We start from the raw sequence: 27,283 nt of genomic DNA, 5'->3' as shown, positions 1-27,283 counted from the left end.
ACCACTATGCATGTCTGCTGCATATGACCAGCTACAGTTTAAACACACAAGGAATGTCAGGACTTTATTTTCAACTGTTTATTAAGTACTGATCACTCTTAGGGTGTGCAATTATTACAGCATAGTAATTTAAATCAGCCTACCAAGGCAACTGATTTGACAAAACAAGCTTTACAGTATGCTCTTACAGTCACAGTTGTAACATCCCAGGGACACACATTCTATCCTCTTTTCTTTGCAACAAAAATAATTAAATAACGCAACAATCCCACTATGTCTGTGTGGTTCTATCATTACCAAAGGTTTTGTGTAAAAAAATGTAAAACAGATACGGTTTACTGTAGTTTCTGTTCAACCCCTCAAGTTCAAGTTCTGTTCAACTTAGAAAATATAATTAGCAAAAAAATATTTATTTTAATATTTCACATTTTAAGATGCATTGAACAGAACCCTGCATCATGTAAAATGAATAAATTAATGAAATGAGCACCTTGCCCCACTGTCCAGATTGCAGCGATGGCAAAAGCATCTGCTGAAGCAAAACAACATGCATTTTACACAGGAATGAGCAAACTGAGAGCATGTTCAGATACAACAATAAAACAGGTCTGAATTAAAAAACTGGTCTATAACAAATCACATGAAACAAAAAGTGCATTTTTATTATTTTTCATACATACATTAAAAGGAAATACTGTACATAATTTGAGAAACTATAATTGTTCCTAAATTACCATAATTAATCACTAGTTACCTCAGTAATAAATAATGGCATCATTAATGATTCCACGATGAGTACTAAAAAATACATTATTGGGTTCTTTTAGTCCTGAGTGTCTGCTGAACTCACACATGGACCTTCACTCCACAGAGAAGAGAGCAACTCTCCAAGGGACCAACTGTCACAGAAATTCCCCCCGCAGGGCATTCTCATTTCTGCTCCAACGAAAGAACGCCGTTCCTTGCGAGTCTGTCCCCAGAGCAGAGGACTGACTGTTTTTGTTTGGTCTCTGCTTCAGATGTTAGGGTTTTGCTGGATAACAGGTGGCTCTGACAGTCTATGTCTGTTCGGAGGGTGGGGTGGAGCCTGGTTCTGATGGTCCATCTCTAGTGTACAACAGGTACAGGGTGCAGAAACTAAAGGCCATTAGAACCATCACCAGTACTGTCAGAACCTTCTGGACCCACAGGCAGTGGTCTAGCTTCTGCTCCAATCTGGAACTGCTGGCTGCTACCCGCATGAGCTGGACAGAAGAAAAGCAAGATAAACTTTCATTCATCCCATTTTAATCTAGCAATTTTAATCTACGTTCTTCAACGAAGCATTTAAGAGTAAAAAATTAAACAAATAAAACTTCTGCATGCAAACCCATTTACAATGAGGTGGAAAACCATTCACCACCACCTTCTGGCACAGTATCTAGCTGTACCAGCCAGTAGCTTCTAAGCATAGGAGTGGATAGAACTGCTGAGTAATAGGATGTTCACAACTAACCATGGTGTGCAGGTCCTGGTGGCCGCTGGGCCCAGATGGGATGGGACTGTCAGTCAGTGGGGTCACAGTGAGTCCACTCTCAAGGACATGACACCGCAATCTGGAAGCAGGAAGTAAATTGTGACATCATAACAGTGGGAGGGGTCAAAACAGGAGCAGGCATAGTAGTTTCATGAGGTTTCAAGAATAGCAACTGATTACAAATAACGAGACAGCACTGAAACTCTAAGAACTGCTGAAATTAAGTAGTTAATTTTTTTCCAATTTGATTTTTAATGTTGGCTATAACCTTAGTAATCCTGTGTTATAATAAAAGTAGTTCATAAATACATACGTACAATGTACTGACTGCATTTTATATTGCCATTTCATGGATTTGCTTATAAATGACAGTGAATGGGCTTTCTGACACAGAGCATAATCCTAAACAGCAGATAGAAGCCTACAAGAAATCACACAGTCACAGGTTTGTATTTCCTCAGACACCTGTCAGAAGGTCTGGAGGAGAGTCTTGAAACTGTAGCCCATTCAAATTAGTGACAACATGCAAGGACAGTGTACTTCTGTTAATCTAGCAATATTACACCATACCCGAGAAGCAAGGACTGAATTACAGGCACCTATGAGGTTTTCCACACTGAGGGATATCATTGAGATAACCAAGTTACTCTTCACACACACATCTCCCCATTTCATGTGTGGCAACAACAACTCTAACCAGCTCACAGATCACTCCAAACCCAGAAGGCATATTCACAGCTCATAATATACACGTGTTCTATAAATGCCAACATACACACAATGCATTTGCAAGCTCATAAATTTCAATTGGAAACTGATGGTTTGTGGCAAATGGTATGGCTGGGCATCCTATTTTACCTGTGCTCCATTATTCTAGTCTTTGGAACTTCCTTCCAGAATTGTGCAAGTTCTGGAGAACCCACTCCAGCATTCTGCTCCATTTCTGCAGCCATGACCAAGAACCGGTCCTGAGGAGAGGCCTGGTAGCCTGCAGAACCCAACACATTACACATTACAGCCAATCACAGCAGAGCTAAATAAATCCCAAGGAAGTCAATCAATCAAAGTGCTTAGCAGCGAAGGCACGTTCAATACATATGGGGGGGGGGGGGTGTTGGAACAAATGTTTCAAAATCAGGTTGAGCACATCTACAGAAGTGAGTGACACCTTAAATTTCAGAGGCTGTCATCAACTCATCACGTAAGTCACAACAACATAATAAAATCCATTGTGTGGCCTGAAACAATTTAAGAAAACATTCACTTTTGCAGTTTCCTACTAAAACTTACTGAGGTTAGTGCAAGAGTTTATCTATACATTTCCTTTAACACTACAGAAGATCTGGTTTAAGAGGGATGACAAACATTTATATTTCACAATGTTGAAATATGAATATTAGAAGAAGAATGTCATTTTCTAGCACTTTCCAGGAAATTAATAGACTGGACTCAGCCACCTCTCAGAATTTCTACAAGTTTTGGGACCTTCAGAGATGCATAGTGGAGAAAAGAATGCAGAGTTAGCAGACTCCTGTACCTCCATGTAGGGACACCACAATATCGACAGAAGCTCCAGGTTCACAGCTGCTATTACTGGGCTTAACTCGGTATTTCTCTGGTGCTGTGGTTCGGACCTACAGAAATAAAAATCATCAGATCAAGGTGCATTGGACATTGACTTTAGTACAGTATTGATTCATGACCACATATTTTGTGCAAGGTTATTTATGTGAATGGTGGTAACCCAAACACGGGATGACACTGTAAAACAAGTAATGCTTTATCAAAATTTAATTTTCTCCTCATTGGCCTAAGGACACTTTTTTATGGCAGCAAAAGTTTGTGGTGTTTGCCCAATGGATCTTGACACAAATTTTACCATTATTGTGAAAACTTTACAGTACACCATTGGACATTGAGGAAACAGGTAGATGAATGTCAATTGGAAGTTACAAATTTGTTAAAGTATAAAATATTGCACAAAGAGACTAAGTATTGTCCTGAAAGCTAAGTGAAGCAGTCATCTTAGCCGTTACCATCCACATCAACAAGATTGATACCACTACAGTTGTGATGGCATTAGCAGCAGCCAGCTGATGCTTAGGATATCAGATAAATTCAGAGGAAATATCAGATGAAATCATACTCATTGAAAAGAATATGGACAGTATAGTACAAATGCATGAAGTGCCTTGCCTTATTGCTAACTATTTTATATATGTTGCAGTGACATATGTGTTAAAAACATATATAAAATATATTATTAGAGAAAAAGAAAAATAAATAAATGTAGCATTTATTTAACATAACATTTTGTTCACAGAACGTAGATAAAAATCCCTTTCAGATGTCAAGCAAATCGTACTAAACTGATAAACTAAACTGCACTGTACTGTGAAAGTTCTCTGCAGTGGCAGACCTATTTTGGGACACTGACATAGTCAAAGAAGACAGAACGCAATATTCTGCTGCCTGCAAAACTGAAAATATGTCTTAGATGTGACATTTGTGAAAAAGCACTGCTCAAACACATGTTTAACCCTAGAAAAAAGTGTTGAGTATTCTGTGCTGGCCAGACACTGGTATCAGGTGCTTATGAGAGTAGACAAAACAAAGAAGAATGGAAAAACATTCTCTCCCTCCTTCTGTAGATGCATGCACACACCTTAAAGGCCACTTGGTTTTTGGTCACGTTGTTGAGGATAATCAGACATTTCTTCTCAGTCTCTTTCGACCCAAAGCACAGCTCCTCTGCAGGACTACAAAAGAAAACTATATCCGTTATCCCCCAATATGTTACTATACATCACGTATCACAATGTAGCTTATAACTGGAGGGTGACAGTGTTGTCTAAGGTCACGGGGAAAAAAAACTGTTATGATCAGAGTCGCACAGCAGTCATCTTTGCCAACAAATGCTATCTTATCAAAAATTATTGTATGAACAGCAAATGGTAGTTTCGACCTTGAGATCAACTAAGGTTTGTATAACACGGTAGTTAAGTGTCAGCATGTTCGATTCTGAGGACACTGCTTAACAGAGTCCGCAAGAAGAACCTCTGAATATGTTCTTTCAAAAAGAAAGTCATATGTTTTAAAGTGTTCTGTTTACCACTCCATCTGTTCAAGGATAATGTCACTGGGTTGGTACAGAGGCTATTAAAAAGATTTAAACCCATTCATTTCACAAATGAAAAACAAGACATCCAGGGCATGGGTGAAACCTTCTGCTGTTTTTCATAAAGGCTGTGAAAGAGGCCAGGTCAAGGCTTACAAAATGAGGACCTCTGGCTTCTCAGAGTCCAGTCTCAGCATGTTTAATGTACTGTAGCTCCTAGCTCTTATAAGTTCTCAAAAGGACCTGAGGATTAAGATTCCTGTCTGCTGTTTTTAATCCGTTAATCACGAGGTCTACCTGCCACTTATAAACTTTCCAAAGGTTAAGGCTGTGATTATTCTAACAAAAATCAAAAGCTACTAATATAAATAAAAAGGCTTTTTAATTTGTTGTTAGATGTTTTGTTCAGAGTGGCTTTGAGTATCTTCAATGGTCTATTCTTCAGGGCTATTACTGGCAACATATGGTTGTCCTTTTACTTTCTCTTGGGAAAATGTTTCACATACAAAAAGGATTGCCCTATCCTCACCAGTTTGTCTGCTAGAGATTCCTCTCTGGTCCAATATTTCTCCCTAAAAAAACGCACAAACACACAAGCGCACACACACATACAAGGACCTGGCCTTAAACAAGTGAAAACAAAATGTAATCATATCGTAATGGCTTTTAAAAACAGTTAAACAAATAAATAAAAAAAGAGTAGATGATGACACAGTACTGATTTCTCATGCTGAACCCACAATGTTTGCAGAGGGTGATTTGGCATGATATGATCAGTCGATCTTGTTGTTTACAAGATAAGAAACAAAGACAGAACTATGGACTTGAATGACCATCCAGTCAATACTGAGCAGCTGTGTATCACATGACTGTAGCTGAAAGTTGCTGAAGGGCAAAAAGCTATGAGCGCCCATTAAAATGACAAATGAAACTATTGCAGTCTTGATCTTACACTGCATGTTCTTCTTTTCTGAAATTAACAGCCACAGCTATGTCTCACATGGACAGTAGTCTGCCATCTGACATGACTTGCTGAAAGCTACATACACTATATGGACAAAAGTATTTGGCCACACCTGTTTTTCAGGATTTGGGCTAGGCCCCTTATCTCCAGTGAAGAGCAATCTTAATGCTTCAGCATACCAAGACATTTTGGACAATGCTATGCTTCCAACTTTGTGGCAACAGTTTGGGGAAGGTCCTTTTCTATTCCAACATGACCAACATGATTGTGCCCCAGTGCACAAAGCAAGGACTATAAAGACATGGTTTGATGAGTTTGGTGTGGAAGAACTTGACTGGCCCGCACAGAGCCCTGACCTCAACCCCACTGAGCACCTTTGGGATGAACTGGAATGGAGATTGCGAGCCAGGTCTTCTCGTCCAACATCAGCGCCTGACCTCATAAATGCTCTACAGAATGAATGGGCACAAACTCCCACAGAAACACTCCAAAATCTTGTGGAAAGCCTTCCAAGAAGAGTGGAAGCTGTTATAGCTGCAAAAGGGGGACCAACTCCATATTAAAGTATATGTATTTGAATACAATGTCCTTACAGTCCCTGTTGGTGTAATGATCAGGCGTCTGAATACTTTTGTCCATATAGTGTATGTCTGTGCGCTAGCTAACTGGCAAGAGAGATGTTGTTAGCTGATATAAAAACACAGGTAAAAGCCAACAGCATGTAACAACTTCAAACTTCTCGTCCATAACTTTGGCAGGCTAGCTTACCATAAAAATCAGTGGACAAAAAGTGTTTGAACAAGCTGGAGTCCAGAATTTCACTGCTGTGTGTGTAATTTTGCTTAACTGTGGTAAGTAAGACATAACGTTCTATTCATTCATTCATTGTCTCCTCTTACCAAATTCTCTCTCAATCTCTTTATTTTTATTACAAATTACTTCAGGTATTCAGCAAAACTTAAAACACTCTTGATCTGATTAGCTAATGTCTGTGATGGTAGGGGTTCCTCTACATTCAAAAGCCTGTCCTATTTTTGTATTTCTCCCAAACAGCCCCAGAGTCTCAGCCACAGAAACAGCCACTCTCACATATGCAGGATGCTCACATCCTCTTTAGCACAATGCCCAAGTTATGGCTGTTCTGGCCTGCCTTTTGAGGAAGCTCTAAGAACCTGAGATCTGTGGATGAATGAAAGTTACAATTCAACTGCAAGCATCTTGACTTGTAACGGGGAACGTTAAAGGTAAGTATAATTATGCGTAATAGTAAGCACACTGTTATCAATAATAAACCGTAATCAACAGTAATGCCTGTCCCAACCTTAAGGGGGCACTGTAGCAGGGGTGACATGTGAACAGATAAGATGTGCTGAACTTTGCACCATCAGTTAATTTGACTTCTTAAAGTAAGCAAGCTGTACCTCCCACCCATTTCACAACAAACCTCAGACAATAGAAATGTAAGAAGGTAAGGCAAGAAAGGTCTTAAATTAACGGCATAGGTTAGCATATCATTACTGATTATGTAATGTAATTATGTATGTTATATAATGTCATCATATAATTAATGAAGATTACTTTAAATAACTATCTCAGCCTCTCAACTTGCTGTGCCCAATGAATGCAGAGCACCTCTACCTCAATACACGAGTAAAAATTATTCTTTATTGCTATGCAGCTCTGCAAGTGTCTTTAAACGAAATGATTTAGTTGCTCAGATAAAGTTAATTTAGTATGCATATCTCTGGTTGTGATAAACACCACCCCTTTTCTGCAATTCAGGTTGACTGATTAAGAAGCTAATGTACTTTATTTCTTCCCAGCTTAATTATAACAGTCCTCTTGAGTACAATGCCTAGTATTTCCACCTTTCTGATAATTGACTTTACCCATTAAATTTAGTCTGTAATTTAAAATAACATTCCACATGACTGGCACCTTTGCTTACTTATTATGAATTATACAACGCATCAAAATGTTTCTGAGTGGGTGGGAGAGAGCAAAGTTTTGCTTCCTTTATAGATAAAAATTAATTACACTCTTCTATGAATGATATCAAAGAGAAAAACAATTAAGGGAATCAAATTAAAAAAAAGATCCAAGTATATTGTTGTTTCTGTCTATATCCTATTAAAATTTGCTGATACTGACACACACACAGACACAAACCATAAAGGGAGTGTATTTATCTTCTGGCTCTTGGAATCTTGTCACTGAAATGGGATCATAGATTCACAGTCACTCTGAAGCAGGTCAGCGCTGCTCATAAACCCCCTAGTTCTGGATGAAGGCACGCAAGTGACCGTGCTGCATACCTGATATGAAGCAATGACCCTTTAAATGTGGTCTGTGGTTTCCTGGCCCCCTTAGTCCGACCGGCTGTGTCCACTCTGTCGTACTCCTCCAGCTTGAAACTGTCCTCTGCAAAGTTGACCTGTAAACATAAGAAGCGTTGTGGTCAGACAAGTATTACAGACATTCAGGCATGACATACTGCACATTATCATTCCATCTCAGGCAGTAACTATTCCCATGTTACCCTTAGGAGCCATAGATCAGTCACCACCATGTAACACAGAAGAGGTGTATAAACGAGGTATTCATGAGTACAACTGCATGGCAGAAATTATGACTGAGAGGCAAGGCCGCATTTGAAAACTGGCATACAACACTTGGCTTACTGGCAACAACACCTACGCTCCCTCGCTCCCTTTTCGCACTGCTGTACATGGAGCAAAGCATTCTGGGAACCACAGACAGACAGGCTCACTACGGACTTTCCTCGCTTCCTAATTTTGTCACAATGATGGCAGCTCAATACCGCACTCTGTGGGCAAATGTCTCAGCGTGTCAGCACTTTTGCTCTTGATAATTCCCCCTTATTTCCCCTTTGTTCCAGTCACTGAGATCACATGGCACTGGTATCCATGACAACAAGCACACGCTCTTCCATACGGCATCTCAGACTTGCCAATATTGGAAACAAAAGCAAGCCGGTAAACACGCATACAAGGGCTTAGCTGTTGGCACCAGCACCACTGCCCAATCATATATCAGTGTCATTCTTATTTTTGTTGAAAACTTTTATGAAACAGTTTTGTAAACAGCCAAGCCAAAAACAGGATGCAAGATCTGGAGGAGGGGTGAAACCAGGACTGTATGTGCTGCTTATGAACTTTGTATGAGTCCTAGTGAGTCATTCTGGGACATCATTTGCTGTGATAAGCGAGAAACGCCCTGGACTTCCCCCTTGAGGAGGACACGCAGCAGAATACAACAGGACACAGTCAGGACATCAAGAGCCAACTTCTTTTTGAAATTTTTATTCGGTGTTAAAATCAAGTAAAAACAGGTCTTTAAGAAATTAGTTGCATTGATTGTGCACATGTGAACAACTGAAACATGATCACTACTTATGCTTCAATGTGGAGTTTTTACAATGGATATATTTGGCACACACGGTAGCTACTTCATGAGACTAACTTAGAACTGAAATGTATACACTGCCGTGCAAAAGTCACATTCAGGAAGTAAAATAAATGGGTGTATATCTTCTCTTCTCAGTAAAAGATTTGTCCGTATTTCTGAAATAGCTTACATCAGATGATTGTAAAGATCTGGCATACAAAATCATAATCGACCATAGTAAACTTGTAGTGAGAAATATCATCTGTAATTCCAGGACTGGGAGAGCAAAAAAATCTGTCTAAGAAGGATGAGCAATACTGGAAGATAATTTGTTTAGGACAGAATTAAGACAAGCTTTGAAATGACAACTGAACTGGCAGAAGGCTCAGGGTAGTTGTCCATCCGTCAACAGCACGAAGGTCACTCTTGAACTCTGGACTGAGACGTTGTGGTGCAGTAAGAAGAGTGGGTTTCCATATGTATCACAACACAACGTCGGAATGCATTGAGTCTAAAAAAATCTTTGCACAGCAGTGTACATAACCTCACTGCAACAATACAGCACAGTACCTCAGTTACAATACTTCATATCCTCTCTTCATAAGCAGCACACATTGCGCTTTCATTCCTTTCAAAGATCAGTGAGGCAAACAGAGTGACTGGATCAGTCAATGTTTACAACAAATTCCTTTCTTGTGTAATAATGCATTATAGTGCTAAAATACAAACTCTTCAAATCCTTCCTTTGCATAAAACAATTCACTCGTTCAGCAACGTTCACTATGCCCATGAGTCACAATAGGAAGGACAGTCGTTGGACTGGAAATGTAATACTTTGACATAAACTGAAGGACTTTGAAATTAAGGATCACTTGCATATGTCTCTTTGCGAACAGAAATAAGGCAATTTTGGTTACAACTTTTGTTAACAATTAAATTCAATATGCAGACCTACACATTAAATAAAATCAAAATTTAAGATCAACAGAATCAAATCTGGATTTTCCCATTTGAACTTTGGGGACTACTGTGCTAATACAATATCTTTGTGCCAAGTATGTTCAGTAACTTATGGAGCAGAAGGTAGAGTTCTGCTGATCTTTAATAAGCTGTCATTTTGCATACTGGCCCCTGTGATACCGAGGCTACATGGAGTGACACGAAATAAAATTACATTGTTTGGGAGGGAGTGACAGTCTTAGGGCACTTTCACACCAAGTTCACTTGCAAGTGATCTGCAATTGGATCACATTCAAAATGATCTTTTTTTATTTCATGCTGACTTCATTTCAAATCAAATGAATTTGATATCATCTGAAAACAAACTCGGGTTTCGTCATTCGGTCTGCTAGCTGCTACACACAGACCAGAATTGTGTTGGTCTCAAACAGCAACCTTTTGACTGTGCTTGGTACACCTGACGTAACAGTTTGCTGAGGAGCAGATAGGTATGATTCAGAAGACAGACAGCTTAAGTGCTGCGGTGTTGCTTTTACCTGCGCCCTCCTTATTTAGCGCTTTTACCCGATAAATGCAGTAGAAACAGAGCATACTGGACATTCCCTATATGTGGAAGACAACGTCCACCTGGGAATTTGGTGAATTCAGAAACATCACTGCGTATCTGGTCTCATCTAGTTTCAGGGACATTTTTGGTGTAATTGTTTCCAACTGAACCTGAATTCATTTATTTTCCTACTGCAGAGATTTTTGGCAACCGCAAACCAGACGCTTTACATGGTCTGAGACCGTGCCACGTTAAGGTCTTGGTTGCTTTAATTCACATCCTGGTGTGACAGATATTTCATACATAAATCTGAGTGAATCAAACCACATTTCTGTTTGATTCAAACACTGAAATGAACCAGGTGTGAAAGTGCCCTTACATTATGAGGGCGAAAAAAGTAATATCACAGAAACCCATCTTCACAATGGTGGAATATGTGATGAACCATTCAGAGCTCCTCTGGTAACGTGGATAATAATATCAGCATAGGTCACTGTACAGCCACGTTGGTTCAAGTAACACAGATATGACTCAACATTTTGCAATAATGGACACAGTTATCTGAAACTCTGAAGACATATTAAATAAGAAATGATAATTTTGCTTTCAACTTCTGTCACTTGAAATCAAACAGGTAATACTGCTATCACATCTGCAAAAACTGCAGACTTTCTCTCAATCAAATCATACTAATACTGAATCTCTTAACACATGCTAAAACACTGGAGTGCCATAATTTGGAGCTTAAAATGCTAAATAACAATAAAAAATTCTTTTAGAATCATCTAGATGGTACGGTACAGTATACTACACAGTATATTTTACTGGTTTAATTTTACATTTTCGGAAGGCAACATTTGCAGGAGATGTTAAATTGCCTTTGGAGAAATTGTAAACACATGTAATGCTAAGAACTCTCCACAATAAAAAAAATACATTGTAGCCTCATCTAAGCTGATTCAGAACAAAAGGAACTGTCCACGTTTCATTGGCAGTGACACATACAGGTTGGCTAGTCGAAGTTGCTACACTGAACAATGTTTGCCTGCCACTGGAACATAAAGTATGCCTTGCATGCTATATAATTAAAACCACACTGAATATATTCAGATTTAGTATTTTTAGTAATGTTCAAGATTCCCTTTAATCACCAGGCAATCTCGAATAGAAATTGTTACACAGCAGCAGCATGTTAAGAGGAAGCATTTTTTTATGCATCGCACGCACAACTGGGGGTTATATCAAAATTAGCAGCATGACGTAATCAAACGTCTCATTCCTTCAGAAGCAATCAAGAAACAATTTCAGGATTGTGCAGCAACGAAGCGCAGGCGTATATGAGTACCTCCAACTTCTGATCACACAACGATGGCCAGTAGCGAGGATCGACTATATCAATAGCCCTGTGACTGGTTCTGTTGGCTGTGTCCAAATATAAAGGGAACAACAAGCAGTGTGTTTGCTCACAGTCGTGAACACTGAACACTGTGCCTGTTATGACGGCTCAGTCAAATTAGCTTCTGTGCAACAGGAGCTGCTCACCAGCTTGAAAGGTCTGAATGATAAATTACCTCTGTGTAATTGCTGAACAGAGCAGCACACAGTTTTATATTTGAGCAAGACCCATTAAACGCGATGAGAAGTGACTAGGGAGATATCCTAAAACTGATTATATTTGTGGCCCAAATTAGTTTCTGGTACAGATTTTAATAACAAGCTGGGGGGTTTCCAAGTTATTGAAGAATTATAATAAATAAACAAGGAGAAACTGAGACTACTGCATGGCTGATCTGTGATTCAAGTTGGGATTCTTGATCAGTGATTCTGATAGGTACGGAAAGCACGGATATATGAGACAGAGACAGAGAAAGGTGTACTCACAAATACACAGTACAGTACACCTGCCCTTTCTGACTGTAGAAATCTCCAGGGTTCAGAACTTGTGGCGTGGGTAATACATCGTACAACCTCTTACCAGCCCTTGTTTCAAACAAAGAGAAACACAATTAGCATTCGTGGGTGAGTGGGCAGGGGGCCACTGTATTGGAAGGCTCAAAGTCTTGTACAATTAGGTCGAGCCACAATCCTCTAGAGCGAGGAGGATCAACGTGACCTCGCAGACCCTGAATGGGGGGGATGAGTGTCAGAAGCACAGAGTGGGAGTGGATATGCAGTCATCCCTGGCCCATTCAGGCTCATCTCTTCAGTGTTTACTGTGAGCGCCCACCATGAGGCACGCTGTGAGCAGCAAGACTTCCAGACCATTAGACAGGAGAGTCAGACACAAAGAGAAAGCATGCTGCTCGTTTGCGCACTCGCTCGCACACACACACACATGCACACACTCAACCCTAAAAACTCCCGTGCAGAAACCTGCCACTAGATCTGCAGGTTCCCTGACTCTCTCCAAAGAGCTACAGGTACAACCACATTGGTGTCTCTATTGAAAAATGAGGTCAAATGTACTATTTCAGTTAAAAAAAAAAAAAAAAAAAAACAATATACAAACTCCTACTTATGGATGACTGAGGTGAAGGATTTCCATATCACCTCTGCAACAGCTTTTCACAATCCAGGCCACCACTGGTATATTGGTTTTAGTTCAGGCTGGGTTCAGTTAATTATGTTTGTTTGCATTACTGATCACAATCTGAAATCTCCTAACTATTATTTGCAGTAATTTCCACTTCAATTTTTTTTAAGTGAGGCAACTTAGGGAAGAGGTCTCAGAAGACAGAATAGCTGTTCATCAACTCAATTGAACACTACCTTAAATTTAATCTATTGCTAATATCATAAGCTAACAAATCCCTTTACTTTTATATATAGTAGTATAAAAAAAACCCAACCCAAATTCAGTCAAACAGCATCTCATTCTACCCCGATCTAACAGAGCTCTCCTTGAACAACATGAGGATCAGAATTCAGAAACTCCTTTGTAACAGAGAGAAATAAAATATGCCTTTCGCCTGGGATAGTTTGACTTTTGCTATTTAAATTACATGGGAACACTGAAAGGGACACTAATCTTTTGTCACTCTTCATTAGAAGGGTCTCAAAGCTAACAATACCCGGACCAGCACATCTCTCTGTGGCTATTCCAATCTACCCCACATCACCAATGCTGAATGCATCACTGAAACTACAGTGTAATGACTCAGCCTCTCCTACTTTACTCAGTCAGGCCACAAGCCTGGAGATTCACACTGCAGTCAAGCATTTAAATAATTTCCACATTTACTGTGTAACTTTTGGGGGGATTTTGCAACATTACCCATATTAACTCGTCATGATAGTGCATCCATGACTGTATTGTTGTGACACCACCATGTTGCAATGCTCAGGTGGCCAGCTTTGTGACGTGGGCCATTCACCACCACCTGTGTTTGGAGTTTGGAGAGGTCTCTAGTGGACACTGCCCTGCTGACCACAGTGACTGGGAGGATGCATGGGTGTGGTTACTTGGTAGGAAAAAATTGTAAAGGCGTAATGCAATGTACGGAACACTGCATGTGTCGGTTGTAGCATGCATCTGGTCACACCTATAATCACTTCAACTCCTGTGCAGCTGCTACTACTATGGGAGACCCTTTTTAATGAACAATTACTTTTACTGGCTTTCTGCTCATGCTGGGTATGGTATTTAAAAGACAAACTTCAAGAACTTGAAGTATTAGCAGTATGACACACTTAGGCAGTCGTGATGGAATAACACGAATGCCTAATTATGGTGCACAACATATGTCGATTTCCCTCCCCGCTGCATGCCCACTGCTGGATGACAATAGAGCAATTGACTTTGTGTGGAGGCAGAGAGCCAAGTACTGTGATGTCACAGTAACTACGCCCCCGCAGTAGCCGGGAGCAAACCAGATGAGACCGTCGCTGACCACAAATAACAGGCTGTGACAAACCAGGGGCCACAAGCATTCAACAAGGTCAAAGGCATGCTATTAGTGGAGCTGGAGGAAAAGGTCTGCAAACTCCATGCACGGTTTGGAACTTTAGTCAAATCGTGTTTGAGGATGTGGGAGGAACAGCTTCGGGGCATCAAAAAAATAAAAAAAATAAAAACTCTGTGGTCTCTGAAATGCTCAAACGAAAGTTATCTGGGACCAAAGCCACGTTCAGCTCATGTGACTTTCCACTGTGCTGCACACGTGAGGGGACCCGTGATCATTGCAATGGTGTTGGGTTTTATTTTGGTGGAATATGCTGAAGAGAAACTCTGTGGAAGTCACCTTGAAAGAAGACAACACAAACATCTAAACAGCAGCCAAATCACCGAATTACTACTTCCCAAGTCCCAATGTCGCTTTGGAGGGCCTGATTACATGCCATAATCTTTTACTCCATTTAACGAAACATATCTGCACTGGGGTACAGAAAAATCCCAGTAAAAAATTCTAAAATCTACTAACAGCATTTCTATACAGCCAATTAGAAGGTGTCTGGGATTGGTCTACACCTTCACCTTTGCTGTGGTGAAGGTGTTGTGACGTTTTTGGGAAACCAAAAATGTATTATCAATTAAATATAGACAATATGGTTTAAAATTAACAGTACGCTTAAAATACTAAAGCTTTTCACATTAACACCAACAGCATGCTTAAAATATTAAGCATTTTTCACATTAACATCAACAGTAACTGCAGCTATATTCTCCCTTATTGATGCGTAGAATGAGAAATACTGTTATATAAAACTTGTACTGAACAATTCTTATCTAGAGTTTATTTAAATTATTGACATCCTGCTTTATAACCACTTTTCACCAAAGTTCTTGTAGTCAGCAATGGTACATTGGGCTCACCCCCCAGTGAGGACCTCTACACTGAGCACTGAGTAACTCATAGGTGCCTGAACGAGTTGCAGGGTAGTGTGGGCAGTGTGATTAGGGAGACTTGGCTGACCAACCCTCCTCTATCCCCCGGGCAGAATGAAGCCAATTTGTTTTGCTTATGTGGGTTCCCAGTCAATGTCAGCAAAAGATACTGCTGGGTTCAAACCCTGGCCACAGGGCTCAGCCCACTCTTGGAACAGCCACCTTAACCTTCTGAGCCACTCAGGAGGCCCCATATTTAGCCATTTACATTAGATTGTAGTTTTTTTTTTTTAAATAAATTAAAAAAAAAAAAAAACATGACTGCTAAGTGTGTCTCTTCCCTGTCAGGTCATGACTTAAATTGAACAGATTCACATCCCCATCGGGACTGTTATGGAAACGTGGAAATTTATAGCTACGGAAAAACGTCATACCTTTTTTGGCCTGAGAGCTTGCTCCGAGCTGAAGCTCGAATCCAGGGTCTCCTTGGTCTCCATTTCACCATCCTTGCTCTCATTTTCATCCTCGCTGGCGATTGGTCCATTTTCAGAAATGGGAGTTTGAAAATCATCATCGGGCAGTGGAGGATAGCTGTATTTAAAGGGGTCCTAAAACACACACACAACATCCCAGTGAAGGCAGAGTGTGAGCTGAACATGACTGTTCACACTACACTGTAATCAACCATTAATGAAGTCCCAAAAAACCTATGAACACAATCTACCATCCTCAGAGTGAATGCTGAGGTACTGTACTAGCAAAAAAACCTCTGAGTCTCAATTTGTTCATTTATTACAACACCTCATAAAATAATACAATGTGCCCTCTACTTTTTGTAATATGGGACAACATACAATCCTAACATTGTGTTAAACGACAAAGGATCTGCACTCTCAAGCACTGCCTGATGATCTTGTAAATTGCTCTTGCTGAACAGAGAAATCCAAACTGGCTTTTCTTAGAGGGTTACTTTCTCTGTGAGCATAAAGGAACCGGCACCTCCAGCAGATTAGTACGTACAGTTCCTCCCATGTGGAGTGGAAGGTACTCAGGTCCGATGTAGGTTTGGACTTCACTCTTGGAAACAAACTTCAGCTTGCTGACAGCATCCGGACCCAGCCACGTCTTCACTATCTTCCAAGCCGCTGAGACAAAGAGGAAAAGCTTCATTAATTGGTGCACACTGAAGGAACTAAGGGGGAGATGTCATTATTTTGCTGGTTTAACTTGAAACTGCACATGTTATGTGAAAAAAGCTCTTCAGTATGTAAAATGTTACTTAGCATTTTATCTAACTTACACATAAAACATCTAACTAGAATTTTAAAGTCTGCCACCAAGCCTGTTGGGAACATAATGCAGTTGCTAGCTTAGCAAACTGTTGAATGTTTAACAGTGACCACTGCTACTAGTGGTTTATTTCTATAGGAAGTAAGAACTATAAAAATGCTGAATCATTTCAACAGTCTTCACAGGTTTCAAAAACACATCAATCTCATGTTACATGGTTTTGAACTGTAATAGCAATTAAATACCAATTCCTCTTATAGCCTCTGAGCTGCACCTACCTACTTTACAAAGTTATTGTACTATATCAAATTTAATGTGCTAGGTAGGGATTTCTTGACACTTTATACTTTATATATATATATGTTCACACACACATTTTTAAAGGAACTCTCACTGGTTGGAAGTTGATCCAAGTCAAATGAAGTCACTGCTGTTTAGCAATTGTTTGCCCAGTAGTTTTAAATGCCCGTTGGGTTTGTCCTTGCATTATTAGCAAGACGGAGCAGTAGCTAACTTTACTTATCACACTGGCATACAGGCTGAATATGAGAATAGGATGGACTAGTGTGACCTCAAATGCTTAATGAGAGCCAAGAAACAATGACAAAAGAAACAGTTCACCTACTTGCTCAGTAGCTCCCAAGAGAGTGTTGCTGAACAAGCAGGTGAGCTGTTGAATATGCAATTATATACATAAGAAATGGTTTCCTGTTGCCTACCTAGCTGGCAGCCTGGCTGAGCTTAATGTATGCTTGTTTGCTTATTTATGTGATGTTATGTTATGAATCATAATCATAATGTGAATATATTATATTATATTATATTATATTATATTATAATATAATGTGTATACTACTGTTATTTCTTTTCAACTGTCTTGGGCCAACCTTTGCAATCCTGTTCTCCTACCTGACTACAGAGAAAAAACAGTGTGTGAAAATAGTGTTTCTAATAGTGACTGAACAAGACTGGAAGTCAAAGGTGATGTACACTGGCAGCATGTCCAACACTGAAACACTGATGTCCTGAAGTTCTTGTGTACTGTAAAAATCATCTTCTACATAAATCATTGGTTTTCCTTCCATGAATAACTCACCATTCATGATCCATGGCATCTCATACATAATCATCTTGGCTATGAAAGAAAAACAAACAGTCACAATCAGGTCTAATTCTGTAATGTGATTTAGAGTATGTTGAATAGGCTTTATACATATTTCACATTTTGATTTAACAACTTACATGCGCATGAGTTCATAGACTTTGTTGTGCAAGGCCCAGGATAAAAAAGCAAACAATTCCAGACTGAAAAATATGAATACTGCCCCTCCCTATCTATGGACCTTGTACAGAAGCCATGACAGGCTGCTGGTATAAATGCACTTTAGTGTATGAACTGTACACGAGATTGGATAAGAGTGTTTAACAGATGAATATATTCACAATATTCAGATATCAATGAATAATCATTGAATGTCATCATTTCATTAGGATTAATGACATTATCATTCATTATCATTCAGCTCATCATCATATGTATCATTTCATCATATCTATCATCAACAAGGGGCTGAAAAGAAAAATAATTGTTACATGATTAGTGACAAGGAACGTAGAAACATTAACTTACACAGAAACTTTGGATAATACACTTTGAAACAACTAATGATGTACTTCACAAAGTCCATGTCCTGAAAAAGAAGGGAAAAAGGACAAGCCTGTTCTTAACATGACAAATCCACATCGCAGGGTCTCTAGTAGCAGCAAAATTCCAACCCTTCTGTTTTTGTCTGTGCATTCAGAAAGAATGTATGTGCAGTCTGCCTCCAGCTATGAAATGACCCAATTAAGAATGTCTGAAACTCTGTCACATGCTGCTTTCAAACAAATACCACTCTACTCCATGAATGCAGTTTTTTTCAGATGTCTCCTATATTATATCATGATTTTCAATTAAAGGACAACATTCAAGAGTATATAATGTGTTAATGGGCAGAACATGCAAGTCAAAACACAGCTTTTACACAGACTTCTTCCATAGTATTTCCTGTGCTGTTCTGTAATACATTTACAGGAACTGCTTAATGATTGCATAACTGTGATCTCCATATCTCACCTTCAGAAAGATAACAATGAATGGTTACACCCATAGCCAAAGATAAAGGCCTTTGTCAGTGGATGGTTTCTGACTGTCCGCCAGAATTATTTTCATTGGTGATCAAATCACTATTTTGTTAATCTAAAAGCCAGACAGACGTTATTAACTGAGTGCATTGTGGGTGATGCAAAAGAAACACACTCCAGAACAGTCCAGTTTGACGAGCGAGAGAACACACAAACTCGCATGCATGCACACACAAAAATACTACGAGAGCTGTGCGTACCACACTTAAAGGGGAAAATGTTATCATCCAAACAGACAAGTAATCAACACGAAAAAGAGGAGAGGGAGCTGCCTGATGGAGTTACCTTTACATGCCTCCTTCAAAGTGAATTAAATGGAAAATAAAAAATATATATATTAGCCAACTCACTAACACTAAAGTTAGACTTTTCCATGAGAGCCATACATGCAGTCATGGACTGTATGGACTAACTCAGTACCTGAGCATTCAGCGGCAACCCTAACTCCTGTTTGTTTAATTCTGTCTTATGTATTATGACATTAAACACACAGATAATTTATAACCATGAGACCCAGACTTCCCTCACCGACTAGACTGTGTGTCTGCTTAAATCAATATTACTCTTACAACAGACCCCGGCAACCACAGGGATAGGAAACTGCTTGTCAGGTAATAAAATGCTGCCAGTTGAGGAGCATCCCTGAATAAATAAATGTCGCTATGGAAGAGTTGACGACGTTAACATAATTACTTCTTTCAAGAGAAGTTAAGTCTTTGACAGTTACACATGCTAGTCCATTGGTATCTCATCAACAACCATTCACTGCAGTAGTTCTTTTGAGAAGTTCTTTTTTCTGGCTATTACAAATGTCTGAGTAATCAGACAACTCCACGAGGCCAAAACATGAAAGATCGGCCAATGTTTGTTTTTGACTTTTTTCAGATTATTGTTAGAGTGGCTGGATTCTATTCAACACTTCATCATACGTTGAGCAAGCACATAAACACCTTCCCTCTTGCAATCCCTAACATCTATAACCTTGTTGTCAGGGATTGCAAGAGGGAATTGACCATTATAAAACAAACAATAAGGGAGAGGTTGTCCAATACTGCATTTAAGGTGAATATCCCTAAACAAAATGAAAATAAAAGGATTTTCCTTGCTAATCCATATTAAAATTGAGGACAGATTTGAACGCATCTGCCCGATTTCTCCCCTGACTTTTTCGCTCGGCCCCTTCTCTGGCCTGCTTTCTACAGCAAATGAAAGTAGGCCATTTCTTCATGAGAAGCTCTGGTGTGAGAAATGAGCTAGCTGACAGGGGACGGCTGCTGAGAAGCAATGACTGAAACAAAGTCAGCCTAAGGATTAAGCTGCCGAGATGGATTGACCCAGAAGATTTAAAGGTCCCCTTATCAGTAAAACCAAGGTACCAACACCAATCCTAAGCCTGTGGTGCAAGCTATGTGCCATATTAGGAACGTTCACCGAGGCTTCAATTAACTAGTTTACATTCACGATAGAAGACACCACAGTAAGGCATAACGGTTTCCATAAATAACTTAAAATAACTGATATTAACCAAATTAAGTTAAAGAAAATATACCGAGTGCAGTGAGACTATGGAGATGAAAACACAGACTATGTTACTGCAGCTCATGTCAGACTGTGATGTGAACAATACAATTTAAAATTTTCCCCTCAGTAAGTGCAAACTGGTAGAATTTCTGATCCAAAAAATAATATATCAGTGATGCAACAAAACTAATAAACATGGGCCATGCTCTCAGTCCAGAGGCCTTGGATGGTTTGGTGGTTTAACTGAAGCACAGCAAAATGCAGCATTAACAGATGCAAATACACACAATATGGGAACTGGTTCAGATGAATTGGTCCATACAGACTCTAGCAATGTGATCATGACACTTATAATACCTCTCCATGCTGCCTATGCAGTGTATATGTAAGCATTCTCATTCCTATTAAACAATGTAGTACTAACTACCTCTGTAGGTTTTACTGTCAACATGTTAAACTCTGCTGTAAAAACCTGCATAAACTGCAAAACTTGAGAGGAATGTACTAGCACCTTTATCAAGTTCATGCAAAACACTGCATTAAAGAAGAAAGTAAGTAAAAGCGTGACAATGTCACAGGGTTTACTTAGAAGATGAAAATGAGGTTAACTGAAGGTTGATGAGAGAGATAAAGATTGCACTGCAATCAAGCAGACATGTAAGAAATTACCTGTCCTGAACAGAAATTGTAAATGCAAATACATAAATGGGAACATCATATGAATTAAAGACTGTTAAAACTTAGCTTGAACTTAGACTTCTTAAAGACCAAAAATTACAGTGCTCAAATGACACACTCATAAACGTTAAACTTCTCAGCTAAATTTGAAAGCAACCGTTAATATACACATATAAATGCATTCATAAACGCTTTATCTTTTCTGTTGGAAACTGTTATGCAAAGTAAGCAAGCTAGTTCCACCTCTGCAGTAGTATGTCAAATAGGCTACTTTATAAATACAAAATGACATAAGTGAGATTTCATTTGAAATAAAAGCAAATTTGAACTCCAAATGAATATCTCCTGGATAATTAACCGAACAGGACTTGGAGGGGAAAAGGGTAAAAAAGATGCACTGTAAGGAGTTATGATTTTCAAAACAAATCACTATGGCAGTATGCCATTAACACAGGTATGTAATTATAACAGCCTCACCAGAATCAGAAAGAAAAGTGAAATCTTACGATATTGCTGAGCCCGGATTCAGACATGTCAAACACTACAGTGAGAGGCATGCCGGGTTCCCGCTTGGCGTAGCGCTCGAGCCAGAAGGCCACGTACTTCTTCTTGTCTTGAATCGTCTTAGTATCCTTGATATGCATCTTCACCTTGAACCAGACTGAAAAAAGCAGCACAGGCTTATCACAGGTGTGATGGTAATAAAAACACATTTACTCTAGTTCTGAGAATTAAGCTTCCAACCAACACTGTAATTAATCCTGATAGAAAACATGTTGAGGCAATTACAAACTTGTAGCACAAGGCTTTGGGTGGACAATATGTGCACTTGGCTTAACTCGGTTTAACTATAACAGGCCAGACTAAAGTACCTTATGCCAGGTTTAGCCTGCACTGCACATTACAACTAATTCCTCATCTTTAGGATATAAATATATAATAGAGCTGTATTTATAACTTAATTCACTTTGCACTGATCCGAGTTAAACGAAGAAGAGGATGAAAACTGATAAGCTGAAGAAATGCTAGAGAAAACAGTAGATCTCCTTCAGTGTAGAAGTGTAAGGAGAATGGAGTCCTTTCCCTTTGTTGCAGTGTACTAGAATCTAGCCTTGAGATAAAGAGATACTACAGGCTTTTCTACAGACTAATTAGAACACTGCGTGTTTGATTTGATAGGGGCAAGAAAAAGGGTTTAATAATCTGAATACATGTGTGCAAATGAGAGATAATAATACCAATTACCAAGCACAGAAAGTGACTTCTGGCACTGCTGACAAGGTCAAACAGGCAGGATTAAAATAAAACGGCTTTGAAATTACAACATACATTTGTGTGGAAAAAATAGCAGTTCAGTTTCTTCAACACAAACAGAAATGAGCATACGCTATTAAAGACAACCTAGCAATGCTGGTTGCATCTGATAGTTATTATCCCAGCATTCATATCTGATCAGTTTGGGTATTAACGACAGATGGAAATAAAACAGCAGAAGCACAAAGCGACGAGCAGCCTACATAATTTGTTGCCTTCCTTATCGTAGCCGTGGAGATAAACGGCTCCAGTCTCGAACATCCATTTGGGAATGCAGCTTTCCGTGAGGTCTGTGAAAACAAACAGAGCACTTTCTACCAGTAACACCACACAGCATGTGAGGTATTCCAGTGAGAAACAGGCAGAAAAAAACTGACCCACAAGGAAGTGTTTCCAAAACAACTGACTCACAGTTACAGAGGCTTTGCTCTGCTACAGGAAACTACAAACCGGATTATAGCAGAAACATACACACAAGCAACATACCGGGCTCTTGCTCTAAACAAGGAATATGGCAATTGCATCCAGTAACTAGAAGTCATCCACCCCAAAAGGTATAAGCCCTCTGTATTAAAGTTCAATTTGAGGGTGAAAAACATATCAAATATTTTATGTTGTACAATGCACTTTTCTAATTTAGATACTGAAGAATTACATGGATAAATCCCATTGAATGGAATGGGATGGGATACGGCACTGCCATAGGGAATTGAGGCTATAATGAATGATGCCGTTGACTTAAGTGGAAATGTATTTTGTTTGTGAATTCAATTTCCACATACTGATGACACCACAGGCTATGTACGCTTTGGCTTGAAATGCCAAAATTGCTTAAATTGAGCAGGATTACTTCTGAAAGACATTCAACAAAATGGAAACAAAAGGAAACTGTCTCAAGCCCCGGATGAATGCTGGATTTCATGACGTGAACACAATGAGGCTTTATCTGGAAATATACAAGACTTCATCCTGAATCCTGTCACAGAGTGGCAACCACAGATGCCAGAGCTGCAGATTTGTCAGCAATAATGTTTAATAATGATTTGTCAAAATAATGCTTCCAATTATAAACAAAATACACCATTAACCCTTAATAAAAATGTCTGTCCTTACTGAGCTTAAGACTGCAAGCTATGTCTGCCAACCTTTACCTTGCCTGGAATGGAAACATATTTTGATCATAAATTACATTAGAATGACATTGTATCTGTAATAATGCTAGTTCTTTGTATTATGAAATTACACTTTGATACACAGTATTCAAAAAACATTAAATAGCTTTCTTTTAAAAATATATAAGTATGTTTAAGAAAGTAGATGACTCAATGAAAACAAAAAAATTTTGCTGCAACAGCCCACATTCAATCAGTTTCTAACTGAATCTGTAGATCCTGATACTCTAAAACACTGAAAAGAAACACCGGTTCTGTTCCTACAGAAGTGCAAGATAGCCTGCAAAGTGCCACCCTCCATTTGCATGACGGTCAGCCTACCATTCACTTTGAATTCTTTTCTCCACAAAAAGCTTTCATCAATCATCTTCAAGGTTTCCTCCACGACAAAGTGCCGCCATGTCAGGAAGCTTACAGCCCAGGCATCATCCCTCTGGAGTCTGTCCACGTCTCTGGAGTCATACTTGTCAGATGAATCTGTGGAAATCAAAAGGAATCACCATGGCTTAACTTGTTCCCCTGGTTTTAGAAGATATGTTGCCTTCAGGGCTATTCAATCCTTGTGTTTGCTGTTTGTTAATTTGATGGAGGAATTTAAACAAATAATACCCTTTTATTTTACTTTTTTCTTGGAGGTCGTTAGCAATGTAGCAAGACCTCAAACTGCTCATAGTAATATAAACTAGGCTTGTGGAGAACATAATAATCAACAACTAACATGCTGCCTTGCGAGCTAACTGCATTTCATGGGCACAGTGAGTCGGGATTCATTCTGTGTGAATTAAACTTTGGCACCTTCAGAATTTTTAGAAAAACCTTGCCTTATTGAGGCAGAGCATGCATGAGACAACACTGTACATATTTTTGACCAGAAAAGGAACCCATAGCTAAATGTGAGTATTTCACCTATTTCACTGGAGCTTGAAGTAAGCCCAACTTTTCTGGAAAAAGTAATAAAAAATATTATATATTAATATATTAAACTCTCATAGAAAGCACTTTGTTTGACTTACAAAGCATACCAAGTTTTTACTTCTCAGTTATCAGTTGATTTAACTAAAATCTAAATCCAACCACCATTTTCCTGAAAAGTAAGGCAACTTAGCTAATGTGGAGCATTACCAAACCTTTTGCTTTTTGGGAAAACTGTCTTGCTTGGCAGTTGATGATTAAAAACAACAGAAGTAAGGGTGTCATTGCTTGATTTGAATGAATGGCTGTGCATACTGTCGGTAGAGCAGACTCAAACAAATCCACAAAAATTTACATTTTGGTGTCAAGGTTACTGGTTGGATGACAAAGATCAAAACTACTGACTCACAGTGAAGTGCAAAAACTTTTTGGGTTGATGGTTTCAAGTAATCAAAATTTCAATTAAAAAGAGAGATCTGGAATAACACCTTGTACAAACCAACTGGGCCAAGAGACCCTTATGCATGTTTTTGATTTGTTGAAAGTTCCACAGTTGGTGTTAAGCCACCAGAAGCGTGCCTTCAATCATACAAGCGAGGCTATCATTGATCCACATGTGGCAGAAACAAACCAAATGCTATACTGAACTGTCTTGCATTCTGATTGTTGTAAATTGTGTACATTCATTTTTTTTATTTCAATATAAATAAACATCCAAATTAGTTTCTTTTTCTTCATTTTCCATATTATTTTCTGTTGTTTCAAATAACTTAGGTAAACTGGTTACCGTTTTGCTTCACTAATATTTAACATGGCTATTTGACATACTATACAACAAACTTAACAGCTGCCAAGTTCCACTTAGAAGGTCCATGAGAGAACAGAATTGACAAATACTGTGTCTTTGGGTCTGGAAATGCCCACATTAACATTTTGGAATTTCAAAAATATGTACATATAAATAAATACAAATTCTTAATTGTAAACTATTTGAGCTTGCCGAAATTTGGTACAAAGTTCCACCCACTGTTCTCTTGGACTTTCAAGAAGACACATTTTGTTTTACGATAGTTAATCTGGTTTGTTTTGTGCACATTGTTGAAGGGTGAAAAGGCAATGGCCTATTCATAGACTGAGCACATTTTAATAGACCCCTACACATACAAGCCTGTGGAAAACGAAGTGCAAATTCAAGACAAGTTGGTCAAGCCATATTCCCAACGCATACAAAACACTGGCGTGGTATTAATACTTTATTTTGCCTTTATTTTACTTTTTTTTGCCAAACAATAAGTAAATAAATAACGGGCACAGGGAAGATCAAGGCACATTCTTCCTGGCCAACAGGCTGTTTGCCAGTTTAGCCGGTTAGGTATGTAGAAACGTCATCTTCAATCAAGCATTGCCAAAAAACTACACTCGTTCATAACCCCATCAGAACACGATCTGGTACTGTCTGGTACGCAGCGCCTACATACAGTACACAGTATTGCAGATAACGTTATGTAGCTAACATTAAGGGTCTAACTAACTACATGCTTTGAAACAAAAACAACAGCCGAGTTACATTTCATCAAAGGCCAGAATATAGCCAGCTCATTAACTAGCTGTGTAACTTGACGTTAGCTAAGCCCCTTTCAGGAAGATAGCTACTTTTCTGATAAAGAAAGCGATAAACTCGAAATTGCTAACGAGTTAGCCAATAAAGCTGGACAGCTAGCTGACTCATTACCATTGTAGCCAGCGATGTCAAAATCCTGTACTTTGTTGGTGTTAAATTATGCCAATGGGAAACGCTAGCTCGCTGACCTGATACGTCAACGAACTAAGCAGCTAGAAATGTGGCATTTTGACAAACGTGAAACAAGAAAACAAATGCATGTCACAACTTTCACAAGAATCCAAGAGAGCCAGACGTAGTAAGTTAGCCAGTTAAGTCAAAGTCGAGTATAAATCTTGCACTGGGTTAACACTGGCAAGCTAGCGATCTGCCTTCTGTGGGATGGGTTTGTCTGGATTTGGGCTAGCTGGGTATCGTCTTCTCTCTCTGGTGCTGGCCACACAAAAATTCTAACAGGCTGTAGGCGCTGGTGGCTAGCCAGACCAGCTAACAAACTCACCTTGCACATACTCGTCCTTGAACCTCTGTCTTGTTTCTTCTGTTTTCTTCTCGATGTCCTGTGGGAACAATAATTAAAACAATTAACGCTCGTGAAAATAAAGAATAAATAACTTTCTACTTATGATCGACTGCTAACAGGTCACCTGCTCCGGTTCTTGCAGTCCACCATCCGCCATGGTCACACTGACACTAGACCGAGTGGGTTGGGCTATATGAGGAAGGGCCAGTCGTGAAATTACCTCCTCTTAGATCGCCATTTTGGCTCCTAAGAACATTTCACAAAGCTGTCTTTCCCTGTCGAGTAAAACCGCCATGGAGTCGGTTTCTCAGCTGACTTCCCTGATCTTGACAGAGCAACTTTTGATGTCAAATGTGAGATGACTGTGATTAGAATTCTACAACAAAACTAAACTTATTGCTAGCTACACACCAAGCCAGCTGTGTAGCTATGCAAAAAAATTTTTCTAAAAAGCAGTATGTTAAGAAGTCTACTTAAAAAATCAAAACAAATCTCACGCCGTCCACAAATCTGTGACGCGATCCTCTGACCCACACAGATAGTTCACCGTATCCCACAATGCCTTTCGTTTCAGCGGGTCTTTTTGACTGGCGACACAATCAGCTACTGACAACATTACCGACAGCAAACAAGGTAACCTAGTTAGTCTATGTATCGATAAGCCATCCTTTCCGGACACAACAGTTGTTGATCAATCAGGTATCTTTCAAAGACACATCACGAGGCTTAGGAT

General features: G+C 39.2%; 1 protein-coding gene across 1 annotated transcript; it reads right to left on the bottom strand.

Moving 5' to 3' along the window:
- Window positions 1-605: 605 nt before the first annotated feature.
- On the bottom strand, window positions 606-26,935 carry mospd2 (motile sperm domain containing 2). Its single transcript, XM_036540120.1, has 15 exons — window positions 26,675-26,935; window positions 26,530-26,587; window positions 23,819-23,974; window positions 22,529-22,615; window positions 21,518-21,672; window positions 18,259-18,319; window positions 17,725-17,763; window positions 16,359-16,483; window positions 15,773-15,946; window positions 7,914-8,032; window positions 4,182-4,275; window positions 3,054-3,150; window positions 2,375-2,504; window positions 1,496-1,595; window positions 606-1,244 (listed from the first exon to the last, which is right to left on the bottom strand). The coding sequence occupies exons 1-15, from the start codon at window positions 26,705-26,707 to the stop codon at window positions 1,059-1,061; spliced, it is 1,614 nt and encodes a 537-aa protein (XP_036396013.1). The 5' UTR covers window positions 26,708-26,935; the 3' UTR covers window positions 606-1,058.
- Between the last annotated feature and the right edge of the window lie 348 nt (window positions 26,936-27,283).

The sequence above is a fragment of the Megalops cyprinoides genome, chromosome 11 (genome assembly GCF_013368585.1).
Source record: "Megalops cyprinoides isolate fMegCyp1 chromosome 11, fMegCyp1.pri, whole genome shotgun sequence".
NCBI classification, from domain to species: domain Eukaryota; kingdom Metazoa; phylum Chordata; class Actinopteri; order Elopiformes; family Megalopidae; genus Megalops; species Megalops cyprinoides.
Note: the sequence above shows the minus strand (reverse complement) of the source record. Positions and strands in the feature narration are given on the sequence as shown.

Excerpts from the sequence above, each read along its gene's own strand:
- mospd2 (XM_036540120.1), bottom strand. The coding sequence starts at position 26,707 with ATGGCGGATGGTGGACTGCAAGAACCGGAGCAG. Across the intron at positions 23,975-26,529 it reads CAAGGACGAGTATGTGCAAG|ATTCATCTGACAAGTATGAC; the intron begins GTGAGTTTGTTA and ends TGATTTCCACAG. Across the intron at positions 3,151-4,181 it reads AAAACCAAGTGGCCTTTAAG|GTCCGAACCACAGCACCAGA; the intron begins GTGTGTGCATGC and ends TTATTTCTGTAG.